General features: G+C 46.9%; 1 protein-coding gene across 1 annotated transcript in view; it reads left to right on the top strand.

The window, feature by feature from the left end:
- LOC131262602 (zinc finger protein chinmo) overlaps positions 1-18832 on the top strand; it is a 46765-nt gene that overhangs the window by 8202 nt on the left and 19731 nt on the right. Inside the window, exon 3 of the mRNA XM_058264645.1 lies at positions 7341-7634. Coding sequence (XP_058120628.1) covers positions 7520-7634 — 115 coding nt within the window. The 5' untranslated portion in view covers positions 7341-7519. The remainder of the gene's footprint in view (positions 1-7340; positions 7635-18832) is intronic.

Genomic DNA, 18832 nt, shown 5'->3' with positions numbered 1-18832 from the left:
GGTATGTTCTATTCTTTGAAGCCTCGTTTCCAGTTTCATCCTTTGCCCCTCCGTTTCCACCCTTCTTGTGGCATCAAAAAATCGTTTACAACAACGAAGATGGTGGTGACGTGGTTTTAATCCGTTTTAAGATAAATGTTTCTTCCGTGTCCTCTCCATCCTCCCCCAACCCTCGAAAAGACGAACCATCCGGTGCAGGCAATTTTTCATCCAGCTTTGCTTCGTGTGGTGCCAGTGGAAATCGGCCATCCATCACCGTATCTTCTAACGCTGCGTTTGAGCTATGCGTCGTCCCCAGATTCCGGCGGCTCTATCGATCGTGTGTTTTTTTTTTCGTTGTCTTCGCACAATCTGAAGGAAAGGCCCCTTTTTGAGGGACTCGAAACTCCCGAGAGAGAGAAGGACAATATCCGTACGCTGTGAAGAGGGTGTAAATTTTATGTTTTTAAGGACAAACGATAAAATGCAGTTTTATGAAGCAACATTTAGCGTGCAATGGAAAGCCCAGGCCGGCCCTCGGGCCTCGAAAACAAGGACATGCAACGACTTCGCCGTGTCAGGGCGTTTCGGTGTTCGGTGACGACGGCCGTTTAATGGGGTTTCGCTTTCGGGCCGGCTTGTTTTATTAAACGGACTTACGCATTCGATGCGTCACCGAACGGCGGTGTGTGCGTTGGCATGGGACGAACGAGAAGATTGTGCGGTAAGGTTGGTAGTAATTTTCTCATTTCGTCCCGAAATGTGTTTAACCCTTTTTTTCCGAGTCGCATTTTACAGCCTACCGGAAGGGAACGCCGGGGGATGACACGTTGAATGAGCACCCCTTTCCTGTAAGGAGTGTAACGCATCCTGTGAAGCCTTTGGTTGGAACGAGCGCACCGAACGCAATAAAACTGCAGGCTTTTCGATGGTTGGCTCGTAAAATCGGAACACGCAGCAGCAGCAGCATTTGAAAATTAGTACCAGCACCACCACCCGGGGCAGAAGTGGGAGCGTTCGGGCGAGGGAAAATCAATACCAACCTCGAGTTTCCTTCGGGCTGTAGAATGGTTGGCTTCTTCGTCCCCACCTACAAGCGTCGAAATGGAATAAAACCTACATCCGCTGCAAGCGAAGGAATGGAACACAATAAAATTCGTCCGGCCACCTCCCCCAGCCACCGGTTTCCTCCGGGGACATCGGTTCGTTGTTGCCGACGTTGACGTCGTTCGTTTTGCTGCAGCGTTGCCTTTGCCGGTGGTTACGATTTTTCTTCGGCATGCAATCATCCCCTCCGATCGCCTGCCATCCCACCACCATTTCCGTTCCGTTGCTTAGAGAATGTATTTTTCCTCACCCACCTGCGGGCAACACGGACCACCCACCCACCCCCGGGACGCAATTCCTGTCTTGCTTGTTACGTCGGTAAGAAAGTGAAAGTAAAATGTGCTGCACCACCCTCTGTTGGCTTCGGAGGGGGTTTGGGGAGAGTGGAAAACGGTGTGGAAAATCCTCCCCCCGAGGGATAGCATGCAGTTATGCTCGGTCGACGCTGCACCGGAATGGGAAATTGCGGAAAACCCCTAACCCTTGGGAAGGGACGGAGAAAGGGCGTCTACTTGCAGAGGTAGTGATGGGTGGTGGTGGTGTGCCATAAAAACGGAATGGTTCGAGCTGGAATGCGGAATGTGAACACAAGCGCAGCTGCATTTGCGCATAGTCGCAAACCCGGGAAAGAAGGGAGCCAAACGCGGTGGCAAGGATTCGGTGACCCGAAACAACGGAACGGGTCGGTTGGCGGATGTGGACGGTATTACGATTTCACTTTCACTGCTTCATCGTGGCGCTCGGAGGGTTGTCGGCAGTTGGGTGATTCGCCGGAGGGGGAAGCGAAGGATACTTAATTTTATGCAGCACTCTGTAAAGGACACACACACAGCGAGGTTGGCCACACGGTGAACGGTCGTTGCGGAAAGGATGATGCAACGAATGTGCAGGGAAAGCTGAGACGCCACATCTTACACCTCCTCCCCCGCTTGCTCAAAGGTCCAAGGACTCCCGTTACCGAAGTCCTGCGATGTTCTTTCCCTCACCGAGCCGGGGTCTATATATAGACGAAGCGAGCAGCATGGTAATTTTAATGGAATTTCCTCAACCACCCGCTGCAGTATAAGGTTATATAAACTATATGCGACCACACAAACAAACGCATGCGTCCCTCCCTTCTTCAACCCTGGTGGGACCGCATGGGCAAGGTGACGGCTCGATGGAAATTTATCTTCCTTCCCTATTGGAAAACTAAAGTGGAGTTTTACTACGGACCGAGGAGAAGGGTTTCTTGCCAAAAACCACCTGCCTTTCTTCAGTTTCAATGTCGGCGTATCGCTTCGTGGGGGACGTTTTGGGCCAAAATCTTCCCTTTTTAGAACGTGGTTCGCTTCTGCACGGACGTGACGTACAATACGAACCGGCTCTTGTGCAGTGCGGAACTCGGAGGCGATGCATGCCGGCCAGGATAATGTGGTTGTTTGTGTGGAGGGTGGCATATATTATGCATGCATGTAAAGGAGAACCCCGTTGGTTGTTTGTGGGCGGTTTTGGGTAAAGTTGTTGCATGTGGGAGTGGTTGATGGAAATACTACAAGCAAAGGGGAAAATAAAACGCAGAGCAAACTACTAAGCAAACAGAAGGTGAAATAATTATGTTCCCTTTTACTGCAGCCTTTATGCAGGCAGGGGGAAATTGAAGCATAATGCATTGCTGCAGTGACAAGCCGAACGGAAAAGTCATAAAACGGGAAGAAATTGGTATCCGGCCCCCTTTCTTTCGTTTTTTGCCCACTCCTCGGTTGTCGGTTTCTTTCCGTGCATGAGTTAATGAAACTTTTATGGGAATGTCCTGGTCCAATCCACTCCTCGCTTATATGTGAGGGAGAGAGGGTGTGTTTGCAACTGATTGCAGTGAGGCGAAGGTTTCCGTCCACACTGCAGTCTGCCGGTGTAACCGCATAGGACACGATGTTGTTTCGCTTTCATTCTGCAACGTCACATTTCATTTTCATTGAACGACCCACCTCCCTTAAGCAGACCTCATCCTACGGTACATGTGTATAGTGTTTTGTGCACAGGACCTCATCTGGTTGGTGATGGGTGTGGACGTTGTGTCCACACGACACACGGCGCAGCGTGCATTAGTTTGTCGTGTATGATGTGGGTAACGTCTTTATTGTTTCGTTTGCCTTTTTTTTTCTCTCCCCCGAACCGGCCATTTCCATTATAGCGTTCCTTTACGTTGTTCTGGCCGAGGCATAGAACCATGTTGGACCGTGCAGTAGCTAAATTGGCTCCCGGTCGGAGTTGCTACGATACGTGGAGGGGGTTCTGTTTCATGAAAAGTTAAAATGCCTGCAACGAAATGAGTCTCCCGGGAACGCCCCGGGGAAATGCCTTTTTATTTTTCCACATCCCTTCGATGTCACTTCGGTGACGCATGTCAGACGCAGGTTTCTCGTCGTTAAAGGATACTATTGTTGTCTTTGAAAACAAAACCAGCAAACAAAATATATAACTAGCTATACGAAGAGTTTTAGAACGGAAAACACTTCATTGTTCGGAACAAGGTAGATAGACTAATTAAAAATTTAAAAATAAAGAAACTTTATAGCAAAAAGAAAAAGCTAAACATAAATCATACAAGTCGGAGCAGTTTGCGGCTTCTGGAGGGTAAAGAGTGAATTGGTTTATACATGTATTTAAATTGAGAGTGTTTTTAAATTCATGGATGTACTTTTTCCTTTTCTTTATTTCTTTATTTGCCATTGCATCAATGTATTTCCCGTCGCGCACCGAAAATACATTGTTGCGTCTACAAAGCGCTTCGCTATTGCTTTTGTTTGTTTCGTTCGACGTTGTCCATTTTCGGCAGCGCTACTTCCGACCCGACGGGCAGGTGCTACTTCCGCCGGCAATATTTGGAACCGATGCACAAATGCAGAAAGGCAACAAACTGCGGCTTGTATTGAAGAATAAAAATACAATTTCAAAAAGTCACTGACAAAATGAAAACCTCAAAAATTCGTACCAAATTTGTGTGTGTGTGTGTGTGTGTGTGTTAGATTTGTGGCCTTTTTTTTCTATCTGCCTTGAGATTCCACCACATCGCACACGGTTCGGTTATGCAGATGCGCCGAAAAATGTGTGACCCGAAACTGAATGTGAACGAACCGCGCGAATGCAACCCATCCCAGCCACCCCCCGTCCCTCCCGGCTTGCCAACATTAACGACAACAGCAAACCTCAACCAGTGGCCATGGCAATTGAAGCATATATTGAAGCCGCAGAATGCCAACGACAAAGAGGTCGTTGTTGCCGCTGCAGCATTTGATGTGCAACGGGGTTTGGGGGCGGGTGTCGGGGATCGCCCAATGTGTTTGTGGTTCATGCATTTTTAATTGCTGATTAACGCGCATTCATGCAACCGCAACCCTCCGGTCGAGTCGCGAGAACCTCCAAAAAGTTAATACTATGGCATGGGAGGGTTAAGCGTAGAAGGGAGGGAAGCGAAGGCTTTTTATGATTGTCGATTGGCCATCGAACTCCAACATTGTTGATTGTATGATCAACCCTTGTGAATCTGTCCATATTTATCCAACCTAAATTAGGCATTTAATTTTTATTGGATAAACATGCTACATAAAAAAATCTTGGAAATTCTATTGCACAACTTTGGTGTTTATTTATTGGAAAAATCTATTTCAATAAGGAATTGTATTTTTTCTTGCCCTGCAAGGGTTTATTGCAAGTGCATTACGGCAAGCAAGAAGAGAGCTTACTTTGAGAGACCTTTACCGGCGGAAGTGAACAACAACCCGGGAGGGGAAGGGAAACTATGTATGTGGCATGCGTTGCCTCTTCCCCCGCACACCCCACGCGCCTGCCGTCGAATCCCTTCGCCCAAAGGTAAGCACGATGCGTATTCGATGTCGTGTTCCCAATAGAAGACCCCGCTTTTGTGGCGTGTACCAAAAAGCGCAACCTCGGTGCGTTTCGTTTGTCGCTGCACAATAGTTTTTGTAGGTCAAATCTATTTAACCGAAATTTCGTCGCTGGTATTGGGTTTTTTTTTCTTCTTCTTTCTCACTCACTCTCACAGACTTTATGTCTTTTCGGCATTTGGATGGAGGTAGGTTTAGCGCGTCCATTTCGCTTCTTGTGCAGTTGCGACTGAAGCTGCTGCTCGATGCGCTTGGTTCCCTTTTTTTGTTGTTACTATTTTTTGTTCGGACCTAAGTGCGTTTCACATTACGGATGTGACGGTGCTTGTTGTTGTTGTTGTGCATAAGAGAGGGTTTGTTTTGTTTTTCACCTTCGCGGAGCTTTACACACATGGCACACGCGGCCGCTGACGATGTGGTTTAATGGTTTTTGTCAAACTCCCACTCACTTGCTATGCCCTCTGCCCTACCCTACCGCTTCTTCCAGGGCATCCAAGAGGGAGGGGATGGTGGGAAAAAGGGGTGGTTTTCCTGTGCGCTATTTCGGCCCAATCAGAAATGTCGTGCGCGCCCTTGCAAATGCTACCCGAATGCGAGGCAAAATAAGCAACACAATTTAAATCCATTTAAAGCTACCGAAGCGATTGTTTGTTGTGTGGATGTTAGCTGCCAAAAAACTGCATCGAACAAGAAAAAACCTCGGGCATCATTTTCGACGATACGACCCGTCAGCAATTGATCGCCTAATTTCCATGATCAACAAACCCCGCACAATGCTGGGTGGAAAAAAGGGGTTAATTAGCGTCGGTTGGTTTTGGTGCATTTGGGATTAAATTACACCACCAAAGAAAGGGAATTAACCCGAAAAAAAGTCTTCCCGTCGGATGTGCACGACGTGTTTCAACGATAATGAATCTGGGTAATGTTTGCTCACAAAACGTAAAACAAACACGCACTTTAAATATTTTGACAGTAAGCATTGTGGTGGCCAAATAATTGTTATTAATGGAAGCGTCAAAGATATTGAGATCAATGCGTAGTGGATTAAACGGTTCTCTTTAGCTTATGCATCATGAAAGCCAAGGAGTGCATTTTTTATTATTTAATTTTGCTAATAAACCATGTTTCCCAACTTTCGATTCAGTTAAGGATACCAATAAGCGCTTTCATAACTCCCACCCTGGTTTGTCTTTGAGTACCGAGTTCAAACATTTCATCACGTTATGTGTTTTTTAGTAACACCAAAAAACTAGACCCATTACAGAGACGTAAAAGATGCGTTTGCCAGAGTGCGTACAGGATGAATTTCTCACAGAAACAATTGGGAAGAGGGCGAAGAAAAGCCTCACCCCCTAGCGGGTGGCCCAGTTTCCCGTCGGCCGCTGTCTCAACATCGCCATCGGTTTGTTCTTCAATATTTGCACACTCTGCAACACACGCACCACTTCGGATTGTTCGAGGAACCGCTGTCGTCTTTTGCGGTTTGTTTCGTAAATCTGCGTATCGAACGCATCGGAGACCGTTCCTTGTTTCAATATTTACACATTGGGACTAAATGTGCGTGGCGACGTGCCTTTGTGCGTACCGTGTCACTGGGTGAATGCGTCTTTGGGGTGGGGTGTACATATTTTATCGTGAGCAGAGCAGCACTAGAGTCATCGTCTAGCGATGGAGGATAGGTTTCTCTTACGTGATCGCGCCCTCTAAGGGGAATTATGTAATACGTTCAATACTTAACAGTCGATGGTTCTTTAAAACAATATTCTAAAAGCAATATCTATTTTTTTTTATGGAAAAGTGGCAGAGATGTAAAAAAGATGTCTACTTCTTGAGTTTACAAAAGTAAACATAAACTCACTATGACGAAAAACGAGATCCTTCTCGTTTGACACTTTTAGTGGTCTTTCTAACAAAAACAGTCGAAAACACACCCAAAAAAACCTTCCTACCAGCATTTTAATGAACGTTTGAATTCTTTTGTCGGTTTTATTTATTATTTGGTGTGTCCTGTCTTTTCCTGCACATCGTGTGGATTTATTGTCCTAGGTGTCATAGTCGTGTTGGGCGAAGGATTTCGGGCTTTTTTTTCGGGACACAATGGTGGATGGATAGTCTGAAGCGGGGAGGGGGGTGTATGTGGTTCCACATTACGACCTTCGAGGCCCGATCGAAGATAAATCAATGATTTATGTGCAACGCACATCGTTGGAGTAGAATCTTTTCGGAGCGTTCGGAGTTTCCACCACACTGATCCTGAGGTCCTTAAAAGTCCTTTTATTTTGTAAATAACATTTATTTTTAGGCCACGATTGCTATTTTGAGCCACGATTTTCTCTAACCTACACTTTCGCTTCGGTTTCATTTTAGATCTTCCGCGGGACTGCCGAGCACACGGATCGAGAACTAGCTGGCCGGAGGAGAAGAAGGAGCTAAATTTTCCTTTTGGAAACGGCACTATACCGTGACGCGCTCGTTTTTCGCGTCGTAAGCCGGAAGGTACCACTGTCGGAACGCTGTGTCTACGGGCGGCAAACAAAGGCTCCAACATGGATCAACAGCAGTACTGCCTCAAATGGAGCAACTACTCGTCGAACCTGGCGGCGGCCTTCTCCAACCTGTTCGATTCCGCCACCCTCACCGACGTCACGCTGGTTTGTGGAGGTAAGTGTCACTGACCCCCCGACTCTCCGCCAGCAGTGGCTGGGCTGGAAAAGCACCCCTCACAGAAGGGGTGGATTTTAGGAAATGGCCGTTGCTTTGAAAACCCTTTTCGACCGCGAGGCCCGAACTCGCGAGCCAATTGGAGACGTTTTTCCGATCGCTGGTTGACATGAAAGGATTTCCGCGCCACATACGCACGTAGACGATACCCTTCTTTCCTCTTTCTCGTCCATTTTCCAGTTCCCCGCGGGTTGATTGGTTGGCACGTTCGTGCGTTCGAGCGATATGTTTGTGTGTTTTTGGCGGAAATGAGAAGCGGATTTTCGAAGGATTAGACATTTGTTTTAAATTTTCATTTTACCATGCGTCGTTCACAGTCAGCCCATCGGGATGGGAAAAGAACTCGCGGAGACATGCGTACGCATTCGCGATTTATTTTAATCTAGTTTTTTTTTGTTGTTTTGTGATTTAAAGGGAGAATGTGAGTCTCGTCCGTTTCCTAGGACAAGGACGCTTTCGCGAATTGGAGGACTCACGTTTCGGAAGCAAACGTGGCTTTACCGTTCGCGGATGGCAAAGGAAGGTGCCACCAGGACCTGATGATGATGATGATGATGGTGTTGCTGTGGGGACGTTGGTCCAGTCCTTCTTGGCGGTCCGTCCCGTTGTCGTTTTATTGGTCTTGGCGTGGGCAAAGTGTGTATGTCCTGTTTCGACGGTGGATCGAGGTTTTTTTTTGTTTAAACCCGAGCCCCCCATTCTTGTCTCCGTTGCCCTTTGACGTGAGGTTTATTTTACTTTTTTTTTATCCTTTTACCATCAGGACGGTTTCGGATGGCAGACTGCGACTTTGTACCCCGCCTTTCTGGACGCGCGTGTGTGTTGTTACGTTTTTGTTGCTTCCGGAAAAAAGGGACACTTTTCGTGCGTTAACAATTCACATTCGCGATTTTCGCTCGCTGTCGTTGTCACTTTGTAAACAATGAACTACGAACGCACCGAGTGGCACCTATCTTTTTTTTTGTTTCGAACGTATTTGCCTAGGATTAGCGAAATTCGGTGAGGTGGAATCGCGAGTCCTTTTCTTTGACAGTTGATTTCGCCTCCTCCCTCCAATTTTGGTTTCGTGCTGGACGTTATGTTACACACTCGTTAACTGGTAACTGTAGTGTAAATATTGTGGCGCTCTTTTTGGCGTTCGAAAAGAGTTTTTATTTTGCTGGGGAAAATTGAAACATATTTATTTTACAAATTTCTCTTCAATCGACGAGGACCTGTAATTTGATTTTTCTTTTGCAACTTATGATTAGTTTTATTCGTAATGTAATTAGAAAACAAAAATTTATATTTATTTTACGTTTTTCAATCTATCCTGTTTTAGAAAATTTAATAACCAAAAGAAAGCATCCAGGGTAGAAATGTCCCCCATTTATGGACAGCATGATGCCTTTGTTGGCGCAGTTATGGACTGAGAAGCTGATAACGGACAGCTCTCGCGGTCGTGTGTCACAATCGCGGAAATTAATTTTTCTCGCGCGGAGCAACTCATTCCCAACCGCTTTTCCTGGCGTGTTGTGATGGCTTTTCCCTCCATTTTGTTGCGAGTTTGTGCTTTCGTGTGTGTTGTATGTTTGTTTTGTTCTTTTGATATTTACAAAAATCACCAACCAGTCACCGAAGGTTTTTTTTTCTCGATCCCTTTGGTGGTCGTTTGATGGGTCAGTTAATGCACGACGGAAGGTAAGGCAGCTCCCGCACGACCCCTTTTGTCGCTGCCGCTCCGGTTTCCGGTTTCCTGTTCGGTGGCTTGCCTTACCTGTGAGCAGAAGTTGTGGCCAGTCGGTTGTGGTGAACGCTGCACGACACGTGGCAGGATGGTTATTTTCTTTTTCGGTGCTACTCAGTTGTGTTGTCCTGTCGTTCCTGCTTACGTTATAGATTTCCCTTTGACTCACATCCGCTGGAGGTTTTTTTTACTCGTATTCAACCACTTTCTCTCCTTCTTCTCGGTCGCGTTGGGTCGTGAAGATCGCCACACGTCGCGCGGAAACACGGGAAATTGAGTGGAACTTTCGAGTGAAAGTGAGGAAATGTGTGCTTGGCCGGGAACGAAAGATAGTGGAAATGGAAAATACGAATATTTCATCACTAGAAGAGAGTGCGCTCTCCAAAACGCGTGTTCGACTGTATTCAAAAACACGCTGTCCTTCCGGTTCCGGGGCGCGAATGTCCGGCGGGGGAAGGTTTGGTGGGCCAAGCCGAATTGAGCCGGAGGATTAAAATTTAATAATGTTCGGGGCCGATGTTTGCTCGCTTTCGCTGTCACTCGACGATCCTTTCGCTTGCGACAGGGATACCTCGGAGCGGAAAAAGAGTCCAGAGTTCGGAGGGGGGTTGTATTTTTATCGTTTGTCCTTTCGCGCGAGATCGTAGTTTTGTTGTTGCGTGGAATGCTTTGAAACGACTTTCCGTCCATGCAGGACTTTTTATCCTGTGTGTGTGTTTTGCCTGACCGCTTTGGATAATTCACCACTGTGCGGCTCGGTGTGTCCCGCGAGGTCGTTTTAGGATTGAATTTATTATAATTTTTATTGAGCCGAGGTTTTTTTACTTCTTACCTGCCCCTTTGTCCTCTTTCTCGCGAGGTGGACAAAATCAGAGTTGTTGCTGTGTACCGATTCGTCCGTTCGCTTGCGAGACACAATCCTCGCGTGAAGGCAAATATTGCAAATTTGGCTAGTTAAGTAGATAATTTCCCCCGCGCCCACGAGCTGAGGTGGACAGAATTCGCTTAGCGTTTGAGTTGTGTCCTACATTTAAGGATTAAAGCGCGAGAGGACCGAGGGGAACACAAAAGTTTCGAAAGCTCACCCAATAACGCGGTGTAGATTATCCGTGCAGTAGAGTGGCTTAAAGTGTGGCGAACTGTGGTTATCTGGTTGGCGAAGGATAAAATGGAAAAGTGGGCAATGGAAAGAGCGGTTTTAAGCACCTGCACAATTAGCACAATTTGAATCGAATGCTGAGCCACCGGTTTATTTTTGCCACGGTGCAAAACATAATGCACATTAAAGAATGTGAAATAATTGCATCCGATTATACTTGGAAGAGATTCGCTGAACGGAATACCACTGGAAGGGGAAGTTTTAGGGAAAAAAATGTTCAACAAGCGGGGGAAAAAGTGTAGCATGTACAATAATGATTAAATTCGATTAACTGACACAACAAATAAATGTTGGCATACAGGATGGTTGTAGACTAATTGAATTGTCATTAAATAGGATAAATGAATCAGAACTCCTCGTGTTTTGATTTGTGCAAACAAACTCACAAAATTAAATGTAATATAACGTTTTTGGAGAGCGTACGGTTTGGGAATATTTTAGGAAAATTAAAATCGAAAGAAAAACGTACAAACACAGCGTGAAAGCCTTTCGCTCAATTTCAGTTGGATTATGCAAAGATTGTATCCTCTTTTCTTTCATTTGAGGGTGACACTACTTCCTCTCTCTCTCTTTCCTTCCCGCTTGTTGACTACCATGGTGATGAAAGTTTCAGTCAATTTAAGATGAAAAGTAGAAAACAAAAGTGACGAACCGGGGTGAGTGGAGGCTGGAAAGAGAAAGTGAGAACAAGGACATTCCAGTGTCACAGGCACACACCACTATCGAACGTGCATACTACTACCACGCTCCGAATCGGGTTCGCGCGGTAAATAATGAATCTTTCGGGCGAAAAATTTCACTTTCGTTTGTTCGCAGCACGCGAAAAGGACGATGTGGAAGAAAGGGGAGACGAATGGATCGTGGGTTTGGGCGGGGAAGGAAGATTTTACAGAGAAGGGGGGAGTAGTGGACCGGGGGAGGGGGTGAGTAGTGTTAGAGTTGCGCCTTTCGCCGCCGTTGGAGCCCGCGGGCGGAAATGATAAAAACCGACACGATTTTCGAAACACGAGAAAGTTTTCCCACTCGCCTCGAACCATCGTTTCCGCACTCTGTTCCCCGCACCTTCCGCTGGGCTTCTGCCTTGCCTTGCATCAGGAGGGGGCTTGGGATGTTCGGGGCTTCTTCTGCTTCTCGTCAACCAAAACTCGTCGTCCGAGCGTCGTTGGTGTGAAAATGTTCACGGAAAAGCGCACCATTTGCTCCCGCACTGGGTTAGGATGGTAAGCTTGGTGTGTGCAGGTGTATGTGTGTGTGTTTGTGTGTTTGCGATAGCGACGGTTGAGATTTTAAAGTACAGAATTATCCTTTCTCCTAGGGGCCGCTCATTGAAACCGTCGTCGTCGTTATCAAACTGTGGTTCGGAGTTGTGTGTTGGGAAACGGCACCGGGGAGCCCATTTCCATCCCGAGGCCTAAACGCACGCCTAGGACGAACGTGTACCGACTGGCAACAGCGAGGGAAAATGGATGGATGGATGGATGGATGATTTTTCCGCTGCGTTATCAGCCGCGAGTTGCGATTCTTCGCCTCCGATGAGCCCGATGTGTATCGTGCTTGGGCAAAAGTATGCGTTCCACTTTTCCCACCACCCTTTCGGTGTAATTATTTTTCATCTTCACCTATTTTCCTCCGTGTCGCTGTTGGTTGTTGAAGGACTGAGCGTGGTGTTGCCCGTCGTCGTGGAAAAGGATTGCGAGATCGCTCCGTGGCGATGGATGAGTTTCCCTGGTGACGAAGACGGGGGGAGGAACGGTGGCGGAAGAACAACAAACAATTTCTCTTTTGCACCGCCTCCTGCCTCCCACCACCACCAAAGGCGCATCCTGTGCCGTGGTTGTGTCACTTTCACGTACCGCACCACCACCATCATCCTCCAGTTTTCCCGGGGCTGTCATCGTCACTCCCCATCCGTTCCTCCCTCCGTCATTGAAATGTTATTGAAATTTTCTCCCGAATCACTTTTCACTTGCGTCACTTGCGACAATCCATTCCCTCCCGCTAACCCCCCTCCGGGTTGCCTGGCAAACAGTGGGAGCTGCTCGCGCTTTTCCTCGCCTTCGGCTCGGGGACGGATGGTGGATTGCACGCTTGATTGAAGAGACCAGAGTGTGAGCCGCTGATGAGACAAAGCGTTTTCGGGTGGAGCGTCGGGTTTTTGTCTCCGTGCCCGAAAGCCTGTTGGAAAATTGCGGAGGAGGAAAAATTCGCATCAACGTCGGTGAAGCGAAAGAACGCACTTGAAATTGAACGCGCTCGCGATACGTGATAGTTTTGTGGTAGTGGTGGTGGTGGTGGGCGGTGTTGTGGAGGTGTTGTGGTCTCCTGCTAATGACATGCTCCGGAAATGAGGGCGTGGGAAGGTGGAAGGTGTCGGTGAAGCTCCGTTTTTCCACCATTTTTCATCCCTTTTACGCAGGACAAGTTTCTCGGGTTGCGCCGTGGGGTAATATTGCTGATGATAACGCTGCGATGATGCTGCGTTTTGGTAGTGGAAGTGGTATATTACTAGTAGTAGTAGTAGTAGTGGAAGAAATAGTGGAAGCCAAGCTCGACCCGAAACCGGAGCCTAGGTCGTTGTTCCGGTGGCTTACTTTCACTTTTCACTGTAACAATACATAAAGCGCCGGTGCAAATTTGATGCCGGCAGTTACATAAAACCGGGGGGCGAATAAATAGCGTGCAGACTTTTCCATCATCTAGAAAGGCTTCCATAATTTTGCTGGGTGGGTTTTCCAACCCTTCCGATAGATCGTTGGAAAGACGTCTCCAATTTACCCTTTTATTTTGTTTGTTGTTTTTTTGTTGCCGACAACAAGCGAATTAATCTACGTAGAAATAATAATTCTTGTTCAATTTCCACCAAAAGACACACACACACTCCGAAGCGTATATGTTATGGGAGAAGTTTCCTCTGTTTCATCATCATCGATAACAAGCAGCTGCGGTAGCGGATTTTTGGGACGACTTTTTTTCCGGCTGCAGTGGAAAAAATGGGAAAAAAGGATATCTGGTGTCCAATACCCTAAAGCTCGACGAGACAAACCGCCCATCGGAGCACGGTTCCCTGGGAAACTGGTCCATTTTCCATACGTACGCTGCTACTCTAGATAGTCTCGATAGGAAGGTCAGCTCGTCGTCCTTATTCCGGTTCGCTCGCCGTTTGTAGCTGAACCATTCTTTTTCCTCAAAAAAACAAAGCCGAGTGATACAAAATGTCAGCGAAAATTCATATTGAATATAGAACAGGCATGGGTGGTGAAAAACAAAACACGGGGAGGGTACGCAGGCTGGCTGTACACAGCAATCCATTGCGTCGACATTGTTGGCGGCCAGCGATGGCGATGGTGATCGACTCAAAGGGTCTACAAACTTCATCCACTTTTTTCCGTGCCGTTCATTCGCGTTGCCGGTGGAAAGATCTATACGAGATGAGGCCATTTTCCTCCCACAATATTTTCATCATCGTTCGCCATGTGAAAGCAGCCCAGCCTGGTTTGCGTCGGAAGGGGGAGAATGCGTTGGGAGCAACACAATTCGCGTGTTGTTTTTCCCAACGAACGTGCAAAGCTCGATCCTTGGCATGCCTGGTAGTACAACAACCACAACTACTACTACTACAACTACTATTACTACTACTACGGTTAGCGTTTCAGTTTTCCTCTGCGTGGAATGTTAAAAGCAACGGTTGTATCTCCATCGCTTCGAGTTTTCCCCATTTCCCACCAGTGCAATGTGGGGGAAGACAAAAAAAAAACGATGAGGAAATACGGAAACCCTTTTGGCCGGAACCGTTGTTTGTCTTCCTCGTGGAAATTATGGGCGAGGAAGCAAAGGTAGGGGAGGTGTACAATATTCAAACGGGCCCCCCGCCTTCCCTGTTTCACTCCGAGCACACCCGCTTGTCGAGCTGAAGTAAAAACTTTCAGCTTGCGTCTGAAGCGCTGTACCAACAGTCGGCGTTCGGTAGCATTAGCCGGGAAAATACCCCCGGCCCTAGTCAAACTCTAAACTATGTCCATGATATTTTCCACCCGCGCTTCGTTCGTGTGTACCCTCTACCATCCCAGGTCCTTTCCTTTCTTCAAACTTCGAATCCGCTTCTTGTGGAAAACCCACCACCACCTTCACCACCACCATCGCAGGCAATGTGATATTTGCTTTGATGTGGAAATTTATCGAATATCATTTTCCCGAAACGCTGCGAGGCTCAATATTCTCCATTCGGCTTATTTGCGCTACTACTACGGGTGTGTGAGAGATCCCCAAACCCTTTCGTGCCCACGCTGCAAGCCCCCCGCATTTGGGGCTTCGAGTTTGAGGTGAGCTGAAACGCATTTTCCGTTTTGCCTAACCGATGCGACTTTACTCGTACTGTATTAAGCCTAGTTGTGGTAGGGAAGGAATAAATATAAGCTTAAAGAGGAGAAGAAAAAAAGCCTTACGAAGACCACAATCCACTCGAGGTTTTTCGTTCGAACGAGGCCTGGTGGATGGGGGGAAGGGATGTCCCTCGGTGAGGTGGATAATGAACGGGTTATTTTGTTGTCTTGCAATCGTAAGAATGATTTCGATAGATACGTTTCTGGTTTTTTAACCTTCCAAAACATTTCAATTGAGTGATGTTTGTGTTTTGTTTTTGATGTTTGTTTCTTTATTTTTAGAAGTTTATGTCTATTTTCAATTGGTTGATGGAAGATTTTCCATCGATTTTCACACATAGCACATCACTTAACAGACTTTTTATTTCGTTTAAAAGATATAAATTGGGTTTGAAATATTCACTTTCTTGCTAGAGAAATGTGTTTTTCTTTGTGCGATAAAGATTCTAGAATCTAGATCTTTTTTAAAATGTTTATGTGCCAATGTTCCGTTAGAGGGAAAACAATTATCCAAAGAAAATCGACATTTGTTCCGTCTTAGTGTCTCTCGAAAACTTTTGTCGAAATTTGTTGTGTAGCTTTAGATGAATGTAGTCCTCACATTCGTTGACGACTCTTTTTCTAGTCGAGAAAGCTCAGAGTTTAATTTGCTAAATTGAATTCAAGTCTTTCCGCAACAGACCGGGAAAACCCACGGTACGGCGTGGAAAAGCACACCGCATGCTACGAATGTGACGGCATAGCAGTCGTACGAACCGGTGGAAAGCCTTTTTTCCCAACACAATCCATCAGCCACTTCACTTCGCTTCATCAAGAACACAACCTAACACACACACACACATACCCACATGCGTACACAAATGTTCTCCCTGATGGCAACCTGCCCTCCCTCGGAATAGTGTTTGGCATAATTTTCTAATTTTTGCTCTAAATCCTCTCCACCACGCCTGCCACTTCCACGGATCGTTACCGCGCGGTGTCGATGTAGAATTCGTCCTTGCCTTCCTATAATTCCTCCCGTTGGTCCCTTCCTCAAACATCATCAACATCATCATCATCATGTTCGTCAGCTTGGGGAGCATCAACCATCATGCTGCTGATGATGATGCTGATGCTGATGCGGTGCCGGACCTGGAATGTGTTTTCCCGAAGAGCGATCGCTGATGTCGTCGTGCATGTCACTGTTTTCATTTAGGGCCCGACAGTTTTCCAACCGCCGGGTGGAAAAGTAAAAAAAAGCAAACAAAATTGTGAAGCCAGCAAACTTTTCTAAATGATAAACTTTTCCCCTTTCCCTTTGTCCCTGGCGTACGCTGGCGTCCACTAAACCTGGTGGGGCTATCTGGTATCTCTCTTTCCCTTTTCACTTAGTAAACTCTATCTTGCCTTTTTCTACACTGGTTTAGCGCTCCGCTTGTGTGTCCCTCTTTTTGTTATTCTTGGGTAGCTTGTGATGGCTGTAAATTTGGAGCCTTGTTTTTATTCCGAAGGCCCAAGCCCAACTTCACCACCAGGCGGAGGCTGCTGTACGTAGTTTTTCGGTGTTTGCACTTGCCTATCGTGCATCCTTCCCCTTGGCCGTGGTTTTGTCGCGCATCCGTGTACGTTACTTTCGATTCGGTGTAGCGTCCATGGGTTCCATGATATTTCCACCGAATTCATTCCCGTGGCGGAGCGGAATGTCGGGCGGTTTTTGGCGGGGAAATTCATTGAGCCTTCCATCCGCTTTTGCGTTCTACTTTTCGTAGTGGGTTTATTTTTTACCGAGCTGTTTGCAGCAGCGTACACCGTCTGTGTGCCAATTTTCAGTTTTTCTTCTCCTCAGAACCTTCGGAAGGAAAGAGCGTGTTTCTACTTGGTCCGGTCTACATTCTGTACCTTCATCACATCGTGCAGACTCGAAGGATGCGCAAGATAGGCTCGGATGATGTGGAAGAGGTTTTTCATTTTGCTCTATTTTTCATCCACCACACGCACCACCATCTCGGGGGAGGAGGCTCTCGGGGTAGTTTGTTGGCAAGAAATAAATTAGTTAAGTTTTTTTTTCGCCCTCGCAGTTGAGCCATCGCTCCAAACGGAACGACTCTCCGCAGGAAGTCGACGATGTATGCGGTACGCTGTTTGACTGGGTTCTTTGGGCTTTTTCTCCCAGTGTGTGCGTCGGTGTTTTGCACGGCTTCGTCTTATTTGCACCCGAAACAACTATTGCCGGGAAAATCAGCCCTTTCCGACGGACCTTGTTCCTTCTTGGGTAAAAACCTCGGGCCCACGTTATCATGAGAAGCCTCGTCGTTCTTTTGCACCGTCATACGCATTTTCCTCCGATAGCAAGCACTCGCACGACGGTGTATGAATAATGAATGCCAGCACATAGAACGGGTTAATGAAATAGGTTGAAAATGGAACGCCGGATACAGAGGATCCCGATGTCCTTTTTCCACATTATTCTGATGTATACGGTAGATGATAAACTAACGACGTTGTGTGTCAGTTTCAAAAACGTGTACCTCAAATTCATCTGCATAATGACTTGTAATGTAAGTGGTGGTTAGTTTATTTGGTAGTTTTTCGACCACGAATGGTACTCGTTTTATCAGCAAATTTTAGAAAAAACAAAACGCTAACAAATAATCCTTTTTCTTCCCTGGTTCGATAATCCTTTCTATGCATCTCCCCCTTCGATCGGGCCCGTGTGTATCGGACGGCTAATCTTTGATAGTTTAATTTCATCAATCGCTCGGCTTATCGTACGAAACCACTGCCATTCTATTTAACGCACGCATTTTCACCTAATCCTGGCGAATGCATTTTCCCCCCCACACGCGTAGTGCGGCAACCCATTAGCACCGGGTTCACTGATCCTCCAGCATCCAATTCATCCAATTGTGGGGGGCTTTTCGCATCCGCAATGGTGCAGGGAAATCGTAGCGGCTTTATGCGCTCACATGTCCCAGCACATTCAGCAAAATAGGGAATTAATCCTTTAGCCAGCGGACTGATTGCGGACGTTGGGCGAGGAAAAACCCCTGCCCTCGGTTCGCAATCGAATCAATCTACCACCATCATCATCCGTCCAATTCGGCTCATTTGTTTGTTGGGAACGCGGGCTTTTCCGGGTAATCGCGGTGGAAGCGGCCTGAACCGGAAGTTATGTTTTCCCTGTGCTCCGTCGTCAAGTCCGTGTTGGATTTTGACGCTCGTGTTGTTGTGCGTAGAGTTAGCATATTTCCCGCATTGCTGCTGCTGGTGGAAATTCGTAGTGTTTTGTGTTCGCTTTGTTCTATCGCTTGCTTTAGCATCTCGGATTGAAGCGATGCTTGATGATGATATTCGATGGAGAAACTTATTTTCCCTTTTCTTCCTGCGTCCCTGGATTTTTCCAATGCTGCAGCCGATATGGTTGCCTGTAATACTTCAAAACTCATCGGCATTGCTGCAGAAGAGCTCGTTGGAAGCAGCTTTGCGGGAGACTCGGGCCCAATGTTGTGCCATTTGGCGAAAATAGACGAGAGCGTCGTGCGGGCGGGTATAGGTACTGCAATAAGTTTCCACCCAGTTGGGCCTTGGAAAGCAATTTTCTATCTACGGCAGGAAACGGGGTCCAAAAACTTTTGGGCCGTTCCTCATTCGGGCGTCCTTGTCATTACCGAGTCCGAGCGATAGAACATCACGTGAAACTATTACTTACGGAAAAGGGAAAAAGGGAAGCATGGCGATCTCTCTTCGTTGCAGACCAAGATTGATAAGACAATGTGGCGGGGGATGCGAACGGGAAAAACACGACGCTCGTAGCTCATTTCCACCGGAATGTAGCTTCGTTCTTGAGACTGGAAAGCACCGTACTTTCTGCTGGTGTGCTTTCCACCGTCTTCAC

This window comes from Anopheles coustani, chromosome 2, assembly GCF_943734705.1.
Source record: "Anopheles coustani chromosome 2, idAnoCousDA_361_x.2, whole genome shotgun sequence".
NCBI classification, from domain to species: domain Eukaryota; kingdom Metazoa; phylum Arthropoda; class Insecta; order Diptera; family Culicidae; genus Anopheles; species Anopheles coustani.
This window is presented reverse-complemented; position numbering and strand designations above follow the sequence as displayed.